The sequence below is a fragment of the Macadamia integrifolia genome, chromosome 1, assembly GCF_013358625.1.
Source record: "Macadamia integrifolia cultivar HAES 741 chromosome 1, SCU_Mint_v3, whole genome shotgun sequence".
NCBI classification, from domain to species: Eukaryota; Viridiplantae; Streptophyta; class Magnoliopsida; order Proteales; family Proteaceae; genus Macadamia; species Macadamia integrifolia.
Window position 1 is genome coordinate 22,537,150 of NC_056557.1, and position 24,452 is coordinate 22,561,601.

General features: G+C 38.7%; 2 protein-coding genes across 4 annotated transcripts in view; both read right to left on the minus strand.

The window, feature by feature from the left end:
- LOC122081613 overlaps positions 1-12,055 on the minus strand; it is a 79,841-nt gene extending 67,786 nt beyond the window's left edge. For 2 of the 3 annotated variants that reach the window (XM_042648811.1, XM_042648800.1), the window contains exons 1-4: positions 11,808-12,055; positions 11,481-11,703; positions 10,596-10,719; positions 10,151-10,488 (exon numbers count right to left, since the gene is read on the minus strand). In XM_042648811.1, the coding sequence (XP_042504745.1) occupies positions 10,151-10,488; positions 10,596-10,719; positions 11,481-11,703; positions 11,808-11,884 (762 nt within the window). In that variant the 5' untranslated portion in view covers positions 11,885-12,055. The remainder of the gene's footprint in view (positions 1-10,150; positions 10,489-10,595; positions 10,720-11,480; positions 11,704-11,807) is intronic. The other variant, XM_042648806.1, reaches the window with a different exon arrangement.
- Positions 12,056-19,541: 7,486 nt separating this feature from the next.
- On the minus strand, positions 19,542-23,997 carry LOC122084111 (leucoanthocyanidin reductase-like). The gene is made up of 5 exons (XM_042652182.1): positions 23,618-23,997; positions 23,393-23,533; positions 23,085-23,322; positions 20,301-20,504; positions 19,542-20,172 (listed from the first exon to the last, which is right to left on the minus strand). The coding sequence occupies exons 1-5, from the start codon at positions 23,822-23,824 to the stop codon at positions 19,832-19,834; spliced, it is 1,131 nt and encodes a 376-aa protein (XP_042508116.1). The 5' UTR covers positions 23,825-23,997; the 3' UTR covers positions 19,542-19,831.
- Positions 23,998-24,452: the final 455 nt, after the last annotated feature.

Consider the following 24,452-nt stretch of genomic DNA (forward strand, 5'->3'; position numbering starts at 1 on the left):
GATTTGTTTTCTCTAGTACTAGAAATTTCAGATTTGGTTTATTCCAGATCTGGTTTTTAGTACTGGTAGTATCTCAAATCACCCAAGCTTTCAAGTTCAAGCATTGATTCAAGTAAATAGGCTCCTTCAGTAATCTTCTATCCCCCCTCTCATTCCCTCTTTTGACTACCCTTTCTTTCTTAATTTAGGATTTTAATTTCAGTCGTTACATTATTGCTATCCCTTTCCCCCAAGGTTCATGGTTAGTGTATGTGTTGGCTTTACCCCTCCTAGCCATGAACCATCAATTTATTGCTTTTATTTTAATTGTCTCTCTTTCCCTAAAGCCAAGTAGAGTAACCCTTGTAAAAGTGACTCTCTGGTCAAGTAAGGAAGCTCATATTATGATGCATCCCTCGGGCTAAATAAAGAAACCTACTTCTGAGTCTCTCTCTAGCTTTATCCCATTTCTTTTACTTTATTTTAATTTCAGCATTTTTTTCCTTTATTGTTTTTTTTAATTGCGTGGGTTGTTTATTTTCAGTTATTTATTTATTTAATTTTAATTGCGTGGCTTGCGTCTTTAAATTCTTAGATGACGAATGCTTAGGACGTTATTTTAGATACATATGTTTAGGACAGTAGTTAGAATTAGATCACAACCATTAATAGGTTCACTTTCGCATTGTTAAAAGAAGTAAAAAAAAAATAATGTGGTTGCTCTCCCTGAGTTCGACCCGTAGCTACACTGATCCGTACGCTTGCAGTTACATTTAAAATCTCAAACAGATCCCATGGGTTTTCTTTATAATGGGCCACTTTAATGGGCCTACAATATTAGAAAGTAGGAAAACGGGATTTAAGTCATTAGTTTAGTTAGAGTCCTGCTTTGAGTCTGTTTCCTTTGTTGTTTCAGTTTCCTAGTCAGTTTAGGTTTCCCAATTAGTTAAGGATTGAGTTAGGCCTTTCCTTTTTAGGGTTTGAGTCAGTTTTGAGTCTTCTATATAAGTTTGTAAGTGACTACAATAATAAACACAAAATTATTAATGAAAAAAAGATGGTTTATGTTGTTGTGGATGAAATGCCCATTAACTAATTCTTCTTCCCCCTTCTCAACCCCTCCATCGAATTCTCTTTCTTTTCTTTATTCTCTTATTTTTGTTTGTTTTATTCATTCTTTCGGTCCCTAAATTTGGTTTTTATTGAATTTAGTAAAGATCCTGCCTGGGATTGGATCACTTGTGATTCGATCTTACATTAGCCCATCAGTTAGGAAAATCTAAATTAAATTGGGTCAGCTACATTGATCATTGCCCTCTAATAGGTTCTATCCAACGTCATACTTGGGACAAGACAAAGACTACGCATCGCATTCCTCACGACTTCATCTATGGTCATTTTAGGCCTGACCCCAGCTCTTTTGGCTAATTCAATCTGAATCCGATCAGTCCTCCTTACTAGGGCATCCTCAGGCCTCCCTTGAACATGGTCATACCACATTGACGACTTTCACGAAGCTTGTTGTTGATTAGGGAAACCCAAAACAGCTTTAATATGCGCATTCCTTACTTTATCCTTCCTAGTTTTACCGCACATCCATCTCTTAACATCCTCATCTCATCCACACATAGATTCTCAATATGACTCATTTTTACTGCCCAACATTTTGCCCCATACATCATAGTTGAATGCATAACAATCCCATATAATTTTCCCTTGAGCTTTAGCGGGTCACATAAGACTCCGGACGCACCTCTCCACTTCACTCGTCCCACTTTAATTCTCTATAAGATATCATCCTCTATGTCACCTTCTTTATTAATGATAGACCCCAGTTATCTAAATTAATCACTTTGAGGGATCTTTGTCTCCTCAATTTTTACCATTTCATTATCCATCATAGAGTGGCTAAAGTTACACTTCACATACTCCGTCTTCGATCTACTAATCTTAAAACCTCCTGTTTCCGATTTTGGTCTCTACATCCACATATGTACTCCACACCTCTCTCTTTACCAGGACATGTCAAATTCAATCTCTAGGAACAACTCTATGATAAGCTTTTTTCTAGATCAATAAAGATCATGTGGAGATCCTTCTTGTGGATCTATAACTTTCCATGATCAATAGATAAATAGCATCTATCATAGATCTCCAGGCATAAGTCCAAATTGGTCCTTCGTGATCTTAGTTCCTTTTCTCAGGCAGGCTTCAATAACCTGCTCTCGGTGTATCATAGTATGACTCATTAGTTTTATATTTCTATAGTTATTGCAACTCTAAATATCTCATTTATTTCTGTATACCAGTACTACAATGCTTCTCCTCCAATCATCTGGCATCTTCCTTGTGTTCATAATGTTGTTAAACAACTTGATTAACCAAACAACACCATAAACTGCTAAGGTTTTCCACACTTTTATTGGGATCTCATCTAGGTCTAGTGTCTTGTTCACTTTCATCTTTCTCAAGGCTTCTTTAACTTCTGCACACTAACCTTTTGAATATATCTATGACATGCGGAGTCTTATTGAGTAAAGCCATCTTCCAACAATGGTGGATGAAATGGGAGCCTAAAAAAGAATGATACATGGGAGCTTGTGACTCTTCCTCCTGGAAAGAAACCAATTAGGTGTAAAATGAGTGTTTGTGGTAAAGAAAAAATTGGACTCAGTTGACATGTACAAAGCTAGGCTAGTGACTAAAAGGTTTACTCAGACATATGGAATTGACTACCAGAAGAAGTTTGCACCAGTTGCTAACATAGTTATTACGGCGGTAAGGAAACGGAGGCGTTTGAGGGTCTTTTAGAGCGCCTTAACGATAAGGAGGGCATAAAGCGTCTTCTTATTGACTAAAGCATTCCTGTGTAATTTTTTTATAAAAGCATTCAATTTAACTCAAATCCTAGTTGAATCCTATTACTTATATGCTAAATAAATATTAAAGGTTCATACTTCATACCAATGCAAGATATTCATCAAGAAAACAAATCAATAAAATGAATAAACTAAGTTCATCTTCATCAATCATCAATCATGGAGACAGTAACATCAGAAAATCAGAATCCAGTTGAATACAGAATAAGAAAAAGAAAAAATACTTGATGTGCATGAGTGAAGACTAAATAGGATGGATTCTACGGAGTTCCAAAACTAAAGCACCAGACTTAAAACTTGTCCTACTCAAGCTTTTAATGCCACAAGTATTGCCTATGGAAATTTGACAGAATATTTGTAAAAGTCTCAACAATAACCAATAAAAGAGTGGAACGCCTACCCAATCTGGCCACAAGATGAATAACTTCAATTGTAAAGCAAAACCACAGCAACAAGACCCTCACCACGGCTTCTGGAATAAAATCTCAGGCCCAGAAACTTTCATAGCTCCAGCAAATGGTAGAAAGTAGGTTTTTTTTACCCAAACGGGAATCTGAAAAGCCCTCTAAACTTGCATAAGAATGGAGAAATTAAGAGCTAATAATTTGAATCAATTATCAGGAAATGAGACATAAGGAAAGGATCCCAGTTATCATTAACAGAACTACAGAAGCCTTTTCTCCTGCCATAAAGGGAAACAATAACCATTATTTCCGTAGTATTCGTTCGTTACTAATATGTAAGGGCCCTACTTTGATCAATACCAATAATGTTCAACTGCTAGGTATAAGAAACACACAGCTGACTCAAGAGGAAAGAGAAACTCATAGCATCAGCACTCAGCAAGATTCTTACGACTCTCACAGTCTCACCGTAGGTAAGGAAAAAAAAAACTGTTAAGACTTAAGAGTTGAGAGTCGTAAGACTATGATGAACAGATGAAGATGAAAGAAGAAAGAAGAAGAAGAGAAAAAAAAAAATCTCACAAAGAAGATGAGAAAAAATAGAAAAATAAAAAAATAAACATACCCGGAGAGAGGGGAAGGAACCTTCATCGAAGGCCGCCAGAGAAGAATCGAAGGAGGAAGGACCGTTGGAGTGCTTCACCATCGGCTATGGAGCGATTTGGGGTTTTGCAATTTAGGGTTTTAAGGGAATATAGTGTTTTTTGGGTAGAGTTTTAAGTTGTTAGAGTTTGATCCAGTGTATCTCATGTGCATCAAACATTATGCACCTACCAATCATGAAGTCTATTTTGGAATATTAATAAATCGGCTATAAAAACAATTTTTTTTCTAAAAAGGTCCATAAGGCGTCCGCCTTTACCATAAGGCGTCATAAGGTGTCGCCTTAGCCGCCTTATAGCATAAGGCAGTCACCTTTCATGCCCAACATAAAGCGGTTTACTGCCTTATCCTCTCTGCACCGCATTAGCGCCTAGGCGTCGACTTACCAGCGCCTTAATAACTATAGTTGCCAAGTTGACTTCGTGCGAGTTTTACTCTCATATGCTTTACATCTGGGATGGGATCTCTAACAACTTGACGTTAAGAATGCTTCCTTCATGGAGAGCTCGATGAGGAAGTGTACATGGATATTCCACCAGGATTCTCCAATAAGGGAACTCATGGCAAGTTTTACAAGTTGAAGATTGCTCTCTATGGGTTAAACAATCACCTTAGGCATGGCTTGGAAGATTTCACAAGGCAATGGTCTCTGTGGGTTATAGGCAAAGCAATGCTGACTACACATTATTCATTAAGAGATCTGATGATAGAGCTACTATGCTCATTGTCTATGTGGATGACATGTGGTAAGTGATAACAAGAAATGACAGTGTTGAGATTGGTCGTCTCAAGAGTTTTCTTACTCGAGAGTTTGAGATAAAGATCTTGGAAACTAAAGTACTTTCTTGCGATTGAAGTTGCTCAATCTTCTAAACGCATCTTTCTTTCTCAGAGGAAGTACATCATTGATTTGTTATCTGAAACTGGATTGTTGGGTTGTCCTCCTTTTGATACTCCCGTGGAAGCTAATACTAGGCTCCAAGAAAAGGAGGGTGAACCAGTGGACAAAGGCCGTTATCAATGGTTGGTTGGAAAGCTGATCTATCTCTCCCCACACGGCCTAATATTGCCGTGGTTGTTAGCCTGGAAGTCATGATGCAGATTCGTACCCATGGACCGATCCATACCCATCTGGGTTTTCAGACGAAAATGAGTCTGATCCATATTTGATTATTTGGTCTAATAGAATCTTAGAAAATCTTATTTATTAGGGAATATTATGTAATCTTTTATTTCAAGTAGGATACATAAGGAGATATTAGTTTCTTAGTTTATTTTAGTTTCTTAAATTGAGTTAGTTTCCTATTTAGAGTTGGTTTTTAGTTTTAGCAGTTTTATTTCCTTTAAATACATGTGCAACCAACGATTGAAAACAGATTGAAGAAAAGATGAATTGAATTGAGTGTTCGTGAAGCCTACGGGAGTGTGTGTCATTCTCCTTCCCCCTTCTTAGTGTTATTTCTCCCTCTCCCCTACAACTCTGAGACCCATCTCAGGGAATTCTTCTCTACCCCTACCGGTTCTCCATCAACTTGGTATCAGAGTTGAAGGATCCCTTGCTCTACTAAAACGCAACTCACCTCACCTCACCTCCCACAGTAGCCCTTCCACCTCGCACGCAACTCCCTTTCTCTCCCTATTCCCTTCCCCATTCTCTGTTTCGGCTCTACCAAGACTGAGAACCGCCCTAATCCCTCCTTATTCCCTCCCTTCAATTCCCAACAAAAAAAAAAGGGAGAACCGATTCTATCCAGAGAAGAACCGATCCCCCCCTTGTCTCACCGCCCTCCTCTCTTCCCCAAGTTCCTATGATCAAACGACAGCCAAAACAAAAGCAGCGCAACAGACAAGAAGAAGAAGAGACAGAATCAGAAGCCAGAAGAGGAAAAGAAGAAGAGCAGAGAAGAAAGAACAAAAGAAGAGAAGAAAGAACAGAAGAAGAAGGATCGACTCATACCTGAAGTTTCTGCAGACTCCAGTTGGACCTCCATTACAGTCGTCATGCTCTCCTAGATTTATGCCACTAACTGGAAGCCGAACCCTATTTCTGTTGCTGGTAGAAGATAACTCCAAGTCTTCAACGTCCTTTACCCCAAATCGTGAGATAAGTGCCTTTTTTTTAGCTTTAACCCAAAATTCCCATAACTACCCGTCACCCTTGTGTGTTAGTTATTTTGTCCCTTTTTTATTCACTTCCACTTATACCCCTGCCCTTCCCACATGCGTTATGTTTACTTTGTGTTGCTAATTGAATATCTTCTAATTACCATTGTGCCCCTCAGTTAAATATCTCCATTTTATTACCATTTGGCCATTCCTCTTTAAAGTTCTATTTATTTCAATATTGCCATTCTTTATGCCCATCATGGAGGTTGATCGACACACTTTGCTCCTTTCGATTAGAGATGATCTTTGTACCCTACAAGAAAAACTTTCAAGTCTCTATACAGGTGCTCGAGAGCTTGCTAGTTGTAATAACACCTTCTATGAGAAATTGTCAAACATGGTAAAATCTTCAAAAAAGTGGATCAAACATGGAAATACATGTGGACCAATTAATAACGGCAACAGAGGACAAGAAGATTGTGGATCAAGTAGCAATGGACATCAATGCAATGACAGTTGGTCACCATCATAAGTTTGTTCTCTTCTATGATTTTTTGGACTTGAATGCACCTTCAAAGGTTCACATCTTGGATTTTGTCTGCATGGCAGATAGGGAGTAGTGCACCACCGCTCGTGAGCTTTTATTGTTACCCTTCTATAAAACTCATGGACTAGTTTTTCTCAACACCGAGGGAATTGATGCAGATTTGTACACATGGACCAATCCATACCCATCTGGGTTTCCAGACGAAGATGAGTTCGATCCATATTTGGTTATTTGGTCCAGTAGGATTTTAGAAAATCTTATTTATTTGGGAATATTATGTAATCTTTTATTTCAAGTAAGATACGTAAGGAGATATCAGTTTCTTAGTTTATTTTAGTTTCTTAGATTGAGTTAGTTTCCTATTTAGAGCTGGATTCTAGTTTTAGCAGTTTTATTTCCTTTAAATATATGTGCAACTAATGATTGAAAATAGATTGAAGAAAAGATGAATTGAATTGAGTGTTTGTGAAGCCTGCGGGCATGTGTGCCATTCTCCTTCCCCTTTCTTATGCTATTTCTCCCTCTCCCCTGCAACTCTGAGATCCATCTCAGGGAATTCTTCTCTAGCCCTATCGGTTCTCCATCAAGTCAGTTTATGCATGACCCCTATTCTTCCCACATGGAGGCAGTTACACGTATCTTGAGGTACTTAAAGTCAACTTCAGGAAAAGGGATCATTTTATCTCCTTATGATCATCTCAATGTTGAAGCCTATACAGATACTGATTGGGCTAATTCGCCTGACAGAAAGTCCATCTCAAGTTATTGTACATTTGTAGGGGGAATCTTGTCACCTGGAACAAGAAGAAGCAAAATGTGGTGGCTAGGTCCAGTGCTGAAGCAGAGTTTCGTTCTATGGCATAGGGGATTTGTGAGTTGTTGTGGTTACGCACGTTGTTAGATGATATTGGTGTACATGTTTGTCTTCCTATGATGCTTTATTGTGATAACAAGGTTGCTATCAATATTGCTCATAATCTAGAGCATGACCGTACCAAACATGTGGAGATTGGCAAACACTTCATGAAGGAAAAGTTGGATGCTGGTTTGTATTCCCTTTGTGAAGTCTAATGATCAGTTAGCTGATGTGTAAAGGGTTAGTTGGGAAGGTTTTTCATCCTTGTTTAGTCAAGTTGGGCATGTGTGATATCTATGCACCAACTTGAGGGGAGTGTTTAAATATATATTTAAGTGTGCCGCAGGGGCACTAGGTACTTTCTCCCTTCCACCGACCCTATTTAGAGTGGGGCGGCTGGATGGGGGTTATAGTTGTAATTGGGGTATAACTTATAGTTCATTTATGACTCTCTTTTGCTTATTATAAATAAAGGACTTATGTGATCAGTTAGATCACTAGAGCATTCTACCCTAATTTGGTTGTTAACAATCTTTCTTCGGAGTCAAGTAATATTAGTTTCCTTTTCGGTTCAATTTCTATTTTCAGTTTTAGTAACTATTGTTTTAGGAGTCTAATTGAGGCTCCCTTTTATGGAATCTTCTATTTTATAAATCCCTCCCCCATCACATATTATAGATAAAGCATAGGAGGGCCTCTAGCCTCCCACAATTTTACAAACAAACTAAATGGCTGCTGCTGTTGTCTTCTCTGCTGAGAATGGGTCTTGTGTCTGATCAAGACTGTGGAGCTGGTGTGTGATCTAGCTGACTCTCTGCGGTGTGAAGCCGAAGAGGTCCTCTTCCTCAGCTTATCTTCTGCTCCTCTCAACTACCCAAGGTGCTGCTGCTCTACTCAGTCTTCTACAGGTATTAGCTTCTTCTCAGAATTGGCCCAGAAAATTGCAGACCTTATGCAATATTTCAGAACCTGCCCAGACCAAACGAGCCATCAGTTTGGGCTGATATTTGGATCGAAGGTGCCTCTCCTATAGCGAGAGACTCAAGTTATTCCCTGTTTTGACCATGTGCTGCTGAGTTATCGAAAATTTCATGAATTTTGTCTCTTAGTGGTTTTCCTACCCTGAGATCGATAAAAGTTTCTTGCTCTGTTCTGATTTCTATGTTTCTCTATAATAGTGTTCATGTTTGTTGGGCTGTGTGAGGTTTATATCAGTCACTGTTAGGCCCTGCGTACCTGTTTACTGATTTGACTTAAGGAGCACTATTTATTGGGATTGATAGCTTGTTGGTTCCCTATTTGGTCTCTCTTCTTGTGTGAGTTTTTGTGCAATTGTAGGACTGGTTTATAATTGTTCTTTGATTAAAGTATCCTGCAGATTGGGACTTGGTTTGACTGGTCAACCTAGTTCTACATTAGGCAGTTTGATTGATGTCACATTTTTTTTTGGTGGGGGGGAGGGAGATGGGGGGCAGAGGGGTGTTGTTCCAGTGCTAGAGATGGAAGGAGTTGCTGTGGGAACTGAAGGGAGGGGCAGGAAGGTGTGGCAGAGGAGGTTGGGGTTTCAAATGGCACAGGTGGGTTGGGGAGTGATAGTGCAGGAAGAGGGGGCAAGGTATTGAACAGGGAAAGGGGGCGGAAGGCTGTGGTGATGTTGCAAGGGATGGAGTGGTAAGGTTGCTCGGTGAATGAGGAGCAGAGATGACAGTAGGGAGGTAGATAGAGATGTCGGTAGGGTGTGATCCAAGGAAGGAAACAGGGAGAAAGAAGGGAGGAAGGAAGAGGGGGAATTTTGGCTCTAATACCAAATTGGTGGAGAGCCAATGATCAAAGGGAAAATGCCTGAGATGGAACTCAGAGTTGGGGAGAGAGACAGTCACACCACACTCATCTTGAGCAAAATCCAATATCAACTTTCTATTTTCCAATCTATTCCTTACATTGGGTACATGCAATAATATATAGGGGAAAAAATAAACAAAAACTCATTCTCATCCCAAGTCCCAACTTAATGGGTACGGCTGCAAGGATCTGATCAAAGACAGCAAAAGGAAGTGTAGAAGTAAAAAAGAGGAAGAACACAAGCACAACAAACCAGTAGAAACTCACCTAGATGGGGTCGCCTAAATGGATTCCTGCCCTCCAATCAGATCTATTCGAGGTCATACTCGGGAGAAGACCTAAACTATGCATGTGTATGAATGAAGTGGCAGCATAGCAAAGGAAGAAAGAAGTTCCATATTTGGCCAAAGCCACAAATACAAAGGTTTTTCAAATACATGGAATGAACCTTTAGAAAGAAGCAAAAATGGAATACAATATGACCATCTGATTTGTTTGTGCAGCATACAACGCTTTGAACATCACAAAGTGATTGGATCAAATTGGCTGCTGCTCAATTAGAATGCCTAGTGCAGGCTGGCTACAACCTATTGTCTCTAGCAGGTGAATGCTGTGAATATGGTCGTGAAGCAGCCGGAAAACATTTTGGCTGGGTGAAGGAATTTGTTTAAGAAACCAATAGAATCACACTCCTAACAGTTCGCCAGAAAAACAACAGTGACAACCAACCATTGCAGGAAACAATGTAGATATTGAGTTGTCTATGACACCCCATTCAGTCAAGTGTTGCTCTCTGTGCCACCGAGAAAAGAAAACATAATATTTGAAGCTACAAATAATAACAATAGCTGGTGCTAGCATACAAGTGTCAAACCTGAAAATACAATCTGGCAGATGAAGGTTCACTGTTGTCCAGGTACTCAATGCTAGAATTGTGAAAAGACCCAACACTACATTCCAGCACTGACAATTGCTCCAGAAAGCAATCCATCTGAGGGCTTCTCATGTAATCAATGGTTGACGGTGAAATCATGGGAAGAGCTGAAAGTCTCAAGAGTGCAGAAGAATGTTCTTCGTACGCATCAACTAAAGCTGGAGGAGGTATGGGTGGAAACTGTGCTAGTGATTCATCACAAGCATTATTAATCCACGGGCAAAGTTGTTTGTGTCCATTATCCAGCTTCAAGCTGAACACTGCCGCTGCCTTTTCAACTGACAGGTAACACGATTAAGTTTCAAGTTGATTTCAACACATCAGAATATTTTCAATAATTCACATGCCTTTTTTATCAGACTAACTATCACTTCATCATGAATACCTTGCTGCTGTGACCATGATGAGGGAGTAGAAAAGAGGAGACGCACTCCACATGACTCACAAGCTATGATGTCCATCTCTACATTAATCCAACCTCTCCTGGCACAGTTTACAGCAGCTACTACCTACATAAAATAAGACCATCATTGACAAAAGCAGTTCACTTGAAGAAAACACCGAAATAAGATAATATTTACTTATTTAGCATCCACCTCACCTGAAATTAAGAAAATATTTAGTACATTACTCAAAAAAAGCATACCAATTTCTGTCTCCAATTTTCCCATTAATAAAATATGAAATTTTTCACAATAGAATTCTGGCCATCTCTCAGTTAGGAGTTCAAATAAAAAAACACAACGTTTTGACCCTTTAGCACCCATCTCCCATTGCTCAAACAATGCTTATGAAGAAGAACACAAAGAAGGAGGACAAGAAGAAGCTCTATCCCAAATTGATGTTGTGTAGCCTGTTAAACAGATACATGGAGTTGAGATGCCTTCAAATTTGCAGAGTTTCTGACACAATCATTCATATGTATGATGCACCTATAATGAAATGCCTTTCACTGTGATTTAAGATAACACCTCTAGACAGTTCAAGTAATCCAATTGAACTAAGCAATAGAGAGGTCTTTTTGTCGATAAAAACTTGCACCATTCTGGGTCCCATTCTAATTCCAATACAAATGTAAATATAAAATCAACATCAATTATCCATCAAGCACCATAGATTCATAGGAGCTCATCAATCATCAATCAATACTTTAAAAAACGATCTATTTAGAGATGTATACAGACCAGTAAATTTCTGTGCTTAACAAAAAAGGAGATATTAAGAGCAGAAGATGAAAAGGGTGAGAATGAAGAGAATACTGCAAGTGAACCTTGGGTTTTCCGAACCATGTCATCGACTTGAATGTAGCTAATCTCCTCATAAGATCCCCTCGATCCCATGGTCTGCACAACGGAGTTTGCCTTGACCCAACAGGTACCACCTGACGCTTCGAACCTCCGACAACTCCTTCCGAGTTAGATTCCGCCATTAACAAAGTAGACATCGAATTCCCACGTTTTTTACCTCTCAAAGGTTGTTGGCTTCCAGGTGAACTATCAACATTGAATAAAAGCATCAAGCCGTCGAACTTTATCAAAATATCAAACGACGATAAGAGAGACGCAAGCCCATTATCGAGTGGAAGAATATTACAAACCTGGTTAGATTTTGTCTCGGAGAATGGAAGAGCTTGCCCATTATCGAGTGGAACCTCTTCTCCGATTCTTCTGCCATCGCTTCTGATTCTGTCCAAGCGACTGTTTCGCTGCAGCTCTTCGCTCTTTTTCCTCAGTAACCTGAGACCGGCATGAAATCCAGGCTCTATAGCCTCTGAGTCGCCAACGGGGCCACAATAATCGAGAGTTCGAGACTAATCTCCTATAAATCGACTGTCCCGGGCTTGGGGCTTGAGCACTTCTTAATCCTAGTATACTCGGTCTGGCGTGGGGCCTGGGCCAAAGAGCTTTTCTCTTTTTCTTTTGGGAATTTTACATCCACCTTCCCTGTCATTTACCCTTATTACATCTACCCCCTCACGTTTCATTTATTACAAATAAACCCATATCCAGCTAACACTTACAGCTAACACCTTGAGTGAAGTGTTAGTTTTGAGATTGAATATACTATTTTACCTTGTGATATCCTTATCTAAAACATCCTAAGTCAATGATCATTTTACCCTTAATATATCTTCATCCCTAAATCTCAAACCATCTTGAACCCCAGCCGCTACCCCCTTCAACTTTGTCGTCTCTAGTCATGGCAGCCAATTAGTTCTCCAATTATATATCAAGCAGTCGTCTTTGTTTTCAACCAAAACCCTCTACCCAACCTCTCTGTCTCTCTAATTTTCCTCTCTGTTTGCAAAGGTCAACTCCAAACCAAGCAGCAGAAGGCCTTCTTCTTTTGGGATAAGAGCAGAAGTAATGGCCACTGAGAAAATGGGAATAAAGATCAAACAAAACCCTCCTAAGTCAAAGCTCACCCAGCTTAGTTACAAACAATGGCCCAAATATGTTTGTTTTCACATTTCTCTATCCCCCGTAATTTATTGGGTTTTGCGATTTTGCTTTTCCTTCACCTGTTATGGTTTCTGTGCTTTCTCCATCTGGATTTCCTATACGGTTTTAGCATGAGTAATGGGAGTATTAGTGAATCTATTACCTTCATAATATAAATGTTTATGATTGTATTGCATCGTTCTATTCTGGTTTAGTTCATTTGAGTGGGTTGATTCAAATATGTTGACAAGTCTCATCTATCCTTTATTGATTATCAATTGATATCTCTATGGACTCTCCCTGATGTTAAAACGAGTTGAGCGAAAGTGACTGATACTCTTCAAGTTCAACTGAGTAGGTTTTGGGGAATTAAAAAAAAAAGACAAGGGAATTAGATATTATTGAATGAAGATGACTTCACATCTGTGGCTACATATCCTTATTAATGAAAAGTACATGAACTTCCATTTCCATGGGTGACTGATATCTTTGGACCTTAGATTCACCAATTTCCCATTTGTTAGCCAAACAGAGAGTAAGGTAAATAGAAGAAATGGACCTATAAGCCTGCAATGTCTTCTTACCTAAATATGGCTGCAATAGTGCCTGTGATGTAGTTTAGAATGAATGAATGAAAATGAATAAATGAAATGAGAAAGAACGATGAATCAGCCCATCGAAATAACTCAGTTGGAAGGAATCGATATTACGCAATTAAGACAAGAAGTTAAGTTTAAATTAGTGCGCTTGTTGAGATTAAACTCGTCGGTCGCCCTCCACGGCCGTCGTGAACAGAGACGACGAAGTTGAAGGGGGCAGCGGCTAGGGTTCAAGACCAAGTTTGGGATTTTAGCGTTGAAAATGTAATATGGGTAAAATGATCATTGATTTAGGATGTTTGAGGTAAAGATATTATAAGGATGAAATAGTCTTTTCAATTTCAAAACTAACACCTCACTCACGGTGTTAGTTGGGCATGGGTTTATTTGTAATAAATGAAATGTGAGGGGGTGGATGTAATAAGGGCAAACGACAGGGGAGGTGGATGTAAATTTCCCTTTTCTTTTTTAACTGAGCCGGATCCTCTCAAGTGCGCCAACCCTTGCACAACACATCGAATGGCTGGTGACACCAAAACATGCAATCAATTACTACTCAACCATCCGATGTGCACTAGGGAGAGTTGGCGCTCTTGAGAGGATCTCATTCCAAGCCTAAGCTCATTGATTTTTGATTAAAAACAAACAGGCTTTTAAATGTAACACGCAATAGTGATATTCATCATCGACGCCAAAATTGTCTTCTACCAAAATAAATATAACGTCAAAACTCACTTCAAAAGTTGCACAGGCAAGAAAGTCGATTTTTTTTTTTGGGGGGGGTAAAATTAACAAAGGATGTTAGCTCCTACCTACATTAAATATATATATATATATATAGAGAGAGAGAGAGAGAGAGAGAGCGAGAGAGAGAGAGAGAGAGGAAGTTAGCTACATTGTCTATGATGCAACATTTATTCTTCTAATTCTGCTATATTGGCTAGAATATATTTTGCATTTATTATAGACCATTTCATTTTTTTTAAAACAAACATTGTTGAATAGATTCACTAATGATTGTAGTCGTATAGATTTGCAAATAGTTCCCAAGGGCAAGGATGCTTAAGAGGATTAGAGAACAAATTTACTAACTCTACTGAATTAACCCAGCATTCTACACTTTGGAATCCCAAAGATCTCTCTGTCAATACCTTGTTGGAGTCTTCTTGTTTAAGATTCTTGTGCTATTCCCACATATCCAAATTTCATAGTATACCATATAGAATTGGTAGTTAGAAATGCAAATTGTTGCCCATCGATATGCATAAAATCAAACCACCAATAGGTGACTGACACATGGCAAGAGACCATGCCAAAACAAGATTACGTTAAAATCATAATATTCCTTCAGAACTTGAGCTCTCCACTACACAACAGACCCAGGGCTCTTCATAAAGATAATTCCCAATGAGGACATAGATGGTCTTTAATTTTTTCTTAAGCCTACTACTTTTTTAATTCCCAACACAAATTACTAACTTTAGTTGTAATGGGATGGCATCCAGAGTCAAATTGATATTACATCTTATGCAAGTTATTTTGATTCCATGACGTGGGGGAGTAACATAGCCTAATAGTTACTCCCACTCAAATAAAGTTATGTGATAATTTGAATGTACATTGCATAAATAAAAACTTTTATTGAAAACTTGTCACGTCATCTAAGCGATCGACGCCTCAAAAGTTCTATCGATCATCATCTCCGATCATCTAATGATCATCACCATCGATGTTCTCTCGATTTTTTGTCACACTTGTCAGATTTATAAATAATCATGTATTGCTTAAATTGACAAGTGGCAACATTACGAATTTATGTTCACTTCTCAGTAATTCCCCCCCTCACTGACGGAGAGGCTCTAATACCACTATTAGACGAAAGCAAAAATAATTTGGATCATCCTACCAGTAGGGTTAACTATTCACGATCGCATAATGGGAGGATTTCGATCGTTACCTGAAACTCCACAAGTGCAGAGCCTCCACATGATCTTAGCCCTTTCATAATGAGTTATTCCCATATGTACAACTTTGTGTTTCCATTGATCTAGGCTCCTCTACACTTGTCAGGTTTTCATAAAACAATAAACACTGCACTTTGTCACTCAAAGGGAGAGAGAGAGAGAGAGAGTGAGTGAGACGATTATTTTCTTGTTTTTCCCTTCTTGTTTTGGTTAGTTAATATATTATATCTTTGGCATCGAGAATCTCTATTAGTTAGAGTTTTAGAAACTTCCAACTAAGTCAGTGAGTTTCCCATTCAGAGCAAAAAATGGGAATTAAGGGATCTCAGTTCTAACTTTGATCATATATATGGTTTATTATTATTATTATTATTATTATTATTATTATTATTATTATTATTATTATTATTATTATTATTATTATTATTATTATTATTATTATTATTATTATTATTATTATTATTGTTATAATAAAATAAACGAGGTGATATATTCCTCCATACTCTCCGTCTCTCTCTTTGTTTCTTTCTTGATACGCTTCTCATGCAACTTCTTCTTCTTCTTCTCTACGTATGGATTCTTCGTCGGACCTCCTCGGTCTGTTCATCTCCTCTTACAGATAAGAAAAATGTCCCTCTTTCTTGTTTGGCCAAGGGTTTCATTTCCTCAGTCGTCGGCTCTCTGTAACATACTTCTTCTTTTTCTATTGCGTTAGATTTTCATCTTATCTCATTTTGTCTCTAGGCTCACTCCTCGCTCGCATGAACTCTCATCTTCAGGATGATTTGTCTTATGGAACAGTCGTCGGTCATCTACATCTACATCTACTGCTACTCGGTAAATAAGTTTTTGTCTTACTTTTCTTTCTTTTGTTTAGGCACTTTTTCTTTTATTTATTACCTATCTTTAATTTTAGTTATTGGGAAAGCTCTACCTCGACTCTATCATTTCGTCTAAAAGCCTTTCCCTCCTCTCCCTCTACACTGTCGTATCTGGGTAAAGCCCATATTTACAGTGTCAGGATTCTTGTGTGGTTCTTTCTATGTCTTTCTTTTAATTCTTTATCTCTTGTGCCTGCAGATATGAAATCTTTCTATGATTTCCTACTGCGGATGGGAAACTTATAAATGTTTAAGACGCTATAATTTGAAGACATCCTGTTTAGTGGTTCAATATAAAGAAGAAACAAATCCATTCAACATACAATTAAAGCACGTGTATGACCTAAACATGCAATATTAATGAAATTAAAAATAAATATTATAATAATAATCATTAAACATAAACAAAGTGTCAACTGAAAACTACATTCCTAATATTTGGGTTTGAAATGCACTGGTCCACTCAAATAATGCAATGTGGGAAGTCTTTAATTTTCGAAAAATATCGTCACCTTTGGGTAATTCTAGGTTAAGGTCTCATAATAGTATTATTGCATTTATGCTCATCTTTAATAATGTCGCCATTGGGTGAGTATTACCTATTTTCCTGCTAACCATTTTCTTTGTCTTTGAAAACAAGAGGATACCTTTGGGTTTCAAATCTATTGCAATAAGTTTGGATTTTATCATTTTGGTGGGTTCTATCCATTCTCACTACAATAGCTTGCAACCTTATTGACAACTTAAAATTTATGGGATAAATTCATTACACTGTATACAAGTAGAATAACAATCATAATCAAGTAAAACATTTGCAGATAAGATAAAGGTCCGCCTAATCGGGCCATTGGTCGAGTTAATTTGGTACAGAAAAAGGGTCACAGGTTTGGATCAATTGTCATAGATTGACCAGATCAGTCAACATGTATAGTCAGCCGGGTAATGGGTAAAAACAGTTTAACCTCGATTTAGTTCATCAAGTCTACTTGAAAACCCTATCGAATTAACCTGATGATGATCTGTCGCACTGGAGCCGACGTGTGGGATCACTTCCTGGACATTGATGGGGCGTTCAACCGATTTTGGAGGCGTACCACCTACCGTTGTGACCATGGTAGTCCCCTTTACGCTCCTGTGTAAAAATTTTACCCATTTGGGTTGCGGGGAGATCAGCAGTGGCCGTTTTTCGACGAATTTGAAACCCTCAAACCCTATTTTCTTGTTTTTAATTTTTTCCTTGGTTCTGACACTGTAGAGGCGACTCTGATACCAATTGTTGGGAGATTTAAGTCCTTAAACTCCAATATAACCCTCTCGATCACTAGAATGCAATGAATCAATGAAATAGATAATAAAACCACATACTTGTAAAAGTTGGGTGGATCACAGGAGCTAAAAGACAATCCCTCGTGGGTGATGGAGAACAACACAAAGAAGATCCAGATCCTTTGTTATTCTTGTGTTATTCTAGGTGCAGAAGATGACACGTGGCATGCATGGCATGGATGGCTACGACGAAGAGAGAGAAGATGCAAATCAAAGAATCGATTTTAGCTAAAAAAGACCAACACTCAAACCAATTCGCCATGAACTAAATCGAATCGACATTATTTCTTATTTGTTTTCCATTTATTTTTCTCCTTGAACCATCATCAAATTTAAAACCCTCGCTTTCATCTAGGTTTTCTTTTCTACTATTTTTACTGATTGGGCTGTGTTTCTTTGGTTGAATTTGATGCTCGAATCATTTGATCGTGTCGAGTTTTCGATTGGTTACTGATCAAGTCGAGTTTCTGATCGGTTAACTCTTCAAGCTCTTTAAGTCAGTCAAGCCTTGTGATTTTGAGGGTTTTCCTTCTTATCTTTTCCGTGGAAGAAAGAGCCGAAACTAGATTATGGGTTTTGTTCAAGAGCTTGAATTAAGTCTGACTTACATTTTGTTGGGTCATATCGCCATTGAATCTGTTGGTGGGTTGGGCGTGCGTGGAGATTTATTTTCGTTGCTGTGAGAGAGAAGAGAGAGCTTCGGAAGACAATTTTAGATCCTTCGTTTTGATCTCTCGTCTTCAGTCTCTATAACTTCTAATAAATTAGTTTCCATAGAAATTACTTAGATCTATGTATTTTAGATATGGTTTGTCATGCTAAACAGATCGAATATGATAAGACTTATGATTGAATGTTTGATAGGTGGTGAGAAAGAGTCGCTTTAAGAACTTTCACAACTTCAACAATTGAAAAAATTTCTCAAACCTTCAGAGAAAACTGACAATATTAGCTCCAATGAAAAGGTCACCTCATTAACAGAGAAACTCAGATCCAAGGTCTAAAATTGTCTTCCCCGAGCTTCGGGCGTTTGCTGTTGTACCACAGAAACTTAGATCCAAGATCAACAGAGAGAAGTCGCAAGTTGAAGAGTAATAGCGAGATTGGAGACAAGAAAGAAGGAAGAAGGGGTTTAAGAGGGAGAGAGACATGTAGTTTGAATCCTTTTAGGTAAGCGGACAAAACCGGGTTTGTATTGAACTTAGAATTGGTTTCCTCATTAAAACTGGTTTTAATGGTACATCCTTTTTTCACTTAATATGCGCCATCCACCTGTCCTTCGCCATGTGTCACCTTCTGCACCTAGAATAACACAAGAATAACAAAGGATCTGGATCCCTTCGACTATGGTGTTCTATAGTCTTTCACCGTTGGAGAAACCTCTCTGCTCCAACTCCTGTGAGGGGAGTTAATGCTTTCCAAAATAAAAAAGTGACGGCTGCAAGAACCATAGTGTCTATTTATAATAAAACCCTAACCCTAATTTATTCCCATAATAAATTGGGCTAGGAATATCCTATTAGAGTGAGCAAAATAGTAGGGCCCAATAGACCGGTCTGTATTAATTAAGCCCACAATCCAAACGGATTTCCCTCGACCCCGTTCTAAATAGTGGCAGGTGGTGCAACACAATTGGATTGATATTTGCAACATTAGAAGTGTTTACTCTAAAGCAAAATAAGCATAAAAGCAAGGATTTGGGTTTCTGATGGCCTGTATCCTGAATTCTTGATATGAAACTAGAGGCAATTCAAGTTGAATTGATTGAATCTGTACTAACTTGGGTAAGTCATCCGATATAACTGGCCGAATTAAAGCCGATATGGGAGATTTGATTCATCTTGGATTACTCCGGCCAAGTATCGTCACAGTGTTGGTGCACGATCCTTGAAACAAAATTCATGCATAAGAAAGCATTCAGAGAAGAGCATTTGAATCGGTCAGGGCCGATTTCTGATTAGAATTGATAAAAAGATGTCAGAACCTGTTAAAAATCGAGTAATCCGGTGTGAATCGATGGAATCGGTCAGTGCCGATTCCTACGTGAATCGGGGATTACCCAGATCCGATTCACCGATTTTTTCAACCATCTTTAAACTTCAAGAGTGCTTTTTGGAGTCTGGTACTAAAAGTAGATCTTCTTTTATTTTTTTCTGGAATGAAGTAAAAATAGTTCCCACTACACAAATAAGATATTCCAATGAGCACAGTAATTACACCTAACCACCGGGATGGTGTTCCCATCTCCAAATTCATACGAATTTACTAACAAATCTTCCAATATTTGACTGTTTCTCACCCAACCGACTGACCAAGAATTATTTTTTAATACAAGAAAATCACGAATTTGATTATCATCAGCCATGGAAGGGCAAACCCAATAATCAAATGGCTGACGGAAATCATGGGATTAAGCACATGAGGCAGTGATTGCAAAAACTTCTACCATAGGATTTGGCGCCTCACCCACTACCTGCTGCTGTTGCTGTTGATCGATCCTCATCACAAATTCGCCTTGGGCAGCTTCGCCGGCCACCGGCAGCTCCTCTTTCACGGCGGATTCTTCAACTCTGGCGGTGGCAATAGCAGCGAAATCGTCGAAGCAATCGGCCATGGAGCGGAAAGGGGTGTCGGGATAGAGAGAACTTGTTTCTAGATCGTTTTGTCCATCAATGGGGAAATTGGTCTGGCATCCCTTTATGAATATGTCGTGAGTGAAGGAGGCCACCACGCTTCGCGGGATTACATTCTCTGACCCAAAAAATAAAATGTTAATGTTTGAATTTTGAAAGGAATAACAGTTAATATGGTTGGACACCCAACCGGTTTGAGGGGAAACGGATCCTGAAATGAGATGGGGTGAAGAGTGGGAGTGGAACCTGCGGCAGCAACGAGAAGATCTTCCTCTGTAACGGTTTCACGAGGGAGTGTGCGGCCAATCTTCTTCTCCCACAAGGAAGCAAGTTCGTTTATGTTGAGAAAGTTCGTGGCCGGTCGGAAATGCACGGATTTGTTTACTGTTCTCTCGTCGTCCACCGCTTTCATCGTGAATTTTCCGATGTCCGTACCCGCCACGAAGTAAGCTGAAAGAACAAAGAGAGAGAGAATCACCTTAGTTCATCAAAAAGACGAGAGAGAACCACCTTAGAATTAAGAACGGACAACAAAAACAGAGGGATAAGCTCTCGTTGTTCAAGCTACAGTTCTACTTTCCCTGTTTTGTTCAGTTCAGACTTGGGGTAGATTCTACTGTTCGTACGATCACCTAGTGCACAATCAACACCTGTCTCATTTTCTATCATTATAAGAATAAAGAGGGATATATCTGAGAAAAAAATGACATATGTTGGTCGTTAGTTTGTATGACCAGGTGATTGTATGAGCAGCAGATCCTTTCTCTTCAGACTTCAGCATATGGATTAGGTGAATAGAGTTGGGTTGAATCGCATTTTTGAAAACTCTAACCCAATCATAGGTCTTCAAAATTCAAATTAAACCCAACCCAACCCAACCCAACCCAACGCTACCTTGTCAGGTTCATGTTTAGGCTCATTCCAACCCAACCTGGCTCTTACAAGATCAATTCAGGGCCAGGGCCGGGTTGGGTTGGGTTGGGTTGGGTTGACTCTGGCTTTTGCATTGGTTAGATTTAACCTTGATTGACCTATTTTTGCCATTTATATCATATGCATTAAAAAATTATAGAAAAATAAAATGTCTATAGGAGCCCTAAATTCTAATATATAAATTCGGGGTTAAATTTCGAACTAGGTTGGGCCGGGCTAAAGCCTTAATCTGAACCAGACCCAACCCTAATCGGCCCTCAGGGTCAGAAAACTTGACCCAAGCCCGGTTTAGGTTTAGGAGAAACCTGAGTAGGTTCAGTTTTTCAGAGCAAAACTTTCATCCCTAAATTATGGACTGCCTACCAAACCAATCGGTATACCAACACAGCCTCACCACTGCCCCTGGTTCAACCACTCCAGTCCAATTTATTTATATTTGGCTATGACAACACCTAATATATACATTGTTGAAAAATCTGAATTTTGGACTCTGACTACTTGACTTGTCCTTTCACCTCTGCTCATGGTAAAACATGTGATTTTATCTATTTATTTTTTAAATATAATAAATATCTTTTTTATCAAATATATAAAAAAGGGAAGTGAAGCACCACACGTCCACGTTCCCATCCACAAAAGCAGCCTTCGGTTTCAAGCGGGTAGTGATGTTCTTTCAATATCCGGGACAAATCTGAGGCTCTATCTAGACAAAGGAAACACAAATGGGTTGCATTTTTTCTCCCATAATAAGTGTGAGAAATAGTTTTTGTAAGGAAATGTGGGGTCAGAGTCTTTTGTCTTATAATAAATATGAGAAAATAATTTTTATAAGGAGTGTGGACCTACATCTACACATGAGGAACAAAATACAACCTTTTTTTCTGGTAAATGTAACTGCCCTATCCTCTATGTCTGTTTCATGTCACATTTTCTCATTGACTCCCGTGCATGTATAGATTCACGCTTCACCCACAAGAAACACTTTTCTAATAAATATACATATAATAAAAGAGGTAGGTTGGAACTGACCAAAAAGGATGGTCCCACTCATAGCACATGATTTATAATTTTTTATAATTTGGATGATCCGATATAATCGTAGCACATGATTGATAATTTTATATAATTTGGATGATCCGATTTATTCATAGCAAATGGTTCATAGTTTTTTATAATTTGGATCTAATAGAAAGATAATAACTATTAAATTCAATTCTTATCTCCGTGTAGACGTGTTCCTTTCAAGTTTCAACTTGTACCACCTACCTATTCTATCAATTTCTTCTAAAGAAGACATGCTTACTTTTCCATGCTTACTTTTCCCCAGACCTGTATCATTCGTTTCTTCCTCCTTGCTTTTGAACTCATCAACTATAAAACTCCTTTTACCAAAAAAAAAAAAAAATCTATAAAACCCCCAAATTTTGAAAGTGTAAACAAAAAACATAGATCTCAGCCATACACAGCAGTAATGAGACTCACACTAGACCACACCCACACACATCAGTGCGTGAATCTCAAAGCTTATGCTAATGCTTTTTTATTTTGATTTAGCTTTTTCCCCTAGAGAAGGAATCTTTAAAGTCCATACAGTCTTCTTCTTCTGGCTTTTTTTTTTATATATTTTTTATTTTAGGTACATATAGTCTATCTAATCTCGCTAGCATCACATGCTTTGACATCGTTTGATAACGCTCCTAGAAATCTTTTTTTTCTTTTTTTCTTGTGTCGAAAAATGGAAAAAACAGGTATTAAAACATTTGATAAATCCATTTTGTTTCACCCATTTTTTGAAATGTAAATAGAAAATTATGACAATTTATGGTATAAGAAACCTAAATGGTGGAACTAGTGTGACTTGTTTTTGCTATTTTTGAAAAAGTAAAAAATCGTTTTTACTATTTCTATATCAAAAAATAATAAAAACGTTATCACACGGTGTCTCATTTGTAGTCTTACGTTACTAAAACTCTTTTACGTCAACTCTTGTTACTTACTAAACACCTGTCACTCATCATGTAGCAATAAAAAAAATTAGTCGGTAGGGTGGGGTCTACAGTCTATGTTACAGAAAGAATTAGCATTAAATTTTCTAACCTTTGACACTGCCATCACCGTAGATTTGGAAACGATCCAACGGTGGAAGCACCTCTGACGGGTGAGTGTTGTCGTGGTAAGGCCAGGCAGCGACGGAGTTGCAGCAGATGTAGGTGAAAGGTATACGAGCTTCCTCGATGGCCCTTCTAACCCAACGCTTCTGTTTGTACATAGTTAGCCCTGGCTCCACTGGATCTGCCCTATCAATGTCATGCCCGAACTCCGACGGCAGAAATCTCTGTGATTGGCATATCAAGAATATTAGTAGTTATCGACGGTACCGATCATCTCTTGTTAAAGTTGATTACCTTAACAGTGCCGACGGCTTTGATGGCGTCGATTAGGTTAAGCTGCGGTAGGATGCTCTCCCCACCAACGGCTGATATCACCACATCGATCTTGTTTTCCCTCAGCAGCCTCTCCATGAATTCTTGGTCGTTGATCGACCCCTTAAAAAAAAAAAAAAAAAAAAAACCATTATCAACTTGATCTGATGACAGATAGAGAGAGACAAAGAGTGAGAGAAGGGTTACATGAACGATAATAGCTCCTTTATCGTGGAGGGCTTTAATGGTTTGTGCATTAGAAGAAGTGGTCTTAGCTGACCGGACAAGGACATAGGTAGTTCGGCCGGTCTCCAAACAAGCTTCTGTGACGAATCGGCCGATAAAACCAGCTGCACCCACTATGAGAGTTCTGCTGTCGACAGAAACAGGCTGAGCAGCTGTGGCGATAGTCATCTTCGATACAATCTGTCTTATTCTACTTCTTCTTCTGGTTAACAGAAGTAGAAGAGGAAGTGAGAGTTAAGCAATGGAGATTGAGAGAATGGAACAAATGTCTTGCAATGGGTGACGACTGACGACGCAGTGTGGAAACTGAGGTGTTGAAATCTGAAATAAATAGAGTTAGAGAGAGAAAGAAGGGTGACAAGTAACAAATGACAAACTTTAAGAGCCAAGAATAAGAGAGAGAAAGAAAGAAAAGACGCTTACTTCAACTTTAAGCTAATCAGCTAACCCCCGAACCGAACGGTCTAACACAACCCCCCCTCGCCGGTCAGCCCCTCATAGAGTATCTTTGTGGGTGGTCGTGTCTCCTATATTGATGTTAATTCTCAATGCTAGTAAAGAACTGGACCGGTAGGTAGATATTAGAAGACATAGAAGAAGGGGGTTGGATTTTAATCCCCACGATGGGGGACGGATAGTGGATACCATCCACTTCTTTAAATTGAACCTTTGCTTTTGCTGGTAGATGGCTGGAGCTGGACTCATCAATCATGATTTATTGCAATCCCCATTTTTATACTTAAGTCTGAGTCTACCTGGCTTGAATCGTTCCGATCTAAACTTTTTTAGCAAATTA

What these genes read in the sequence shown, in the direction of transcription:
- LOC122084111 (XM_042652182.1), bottom strand. Translation starts at nt 23,824, where the DNA reads ATGACTATCGCCACAGCTGCTCAGCCTGTTTCTGTCGACAGCAGAACT. An exon ending in AAGCCGTCGGCACTGTTAAG is followed by an intron (nt 23,323 to 23,392) that starts GTAATCAACTTT and finishes TGCCAATCACAG; the next exon opens with AGATTTCTGCCGTCGGAGTT. An exon ending in TCTTCTCGTTGCTGCCGCAG is followed by an intron (nt 20,173 to 20,300) that starts GTTCCACTCCCA and finishes TTTTTGGGTCAG; the next exon opens with AGAATGTAATCCCGCGAAGC.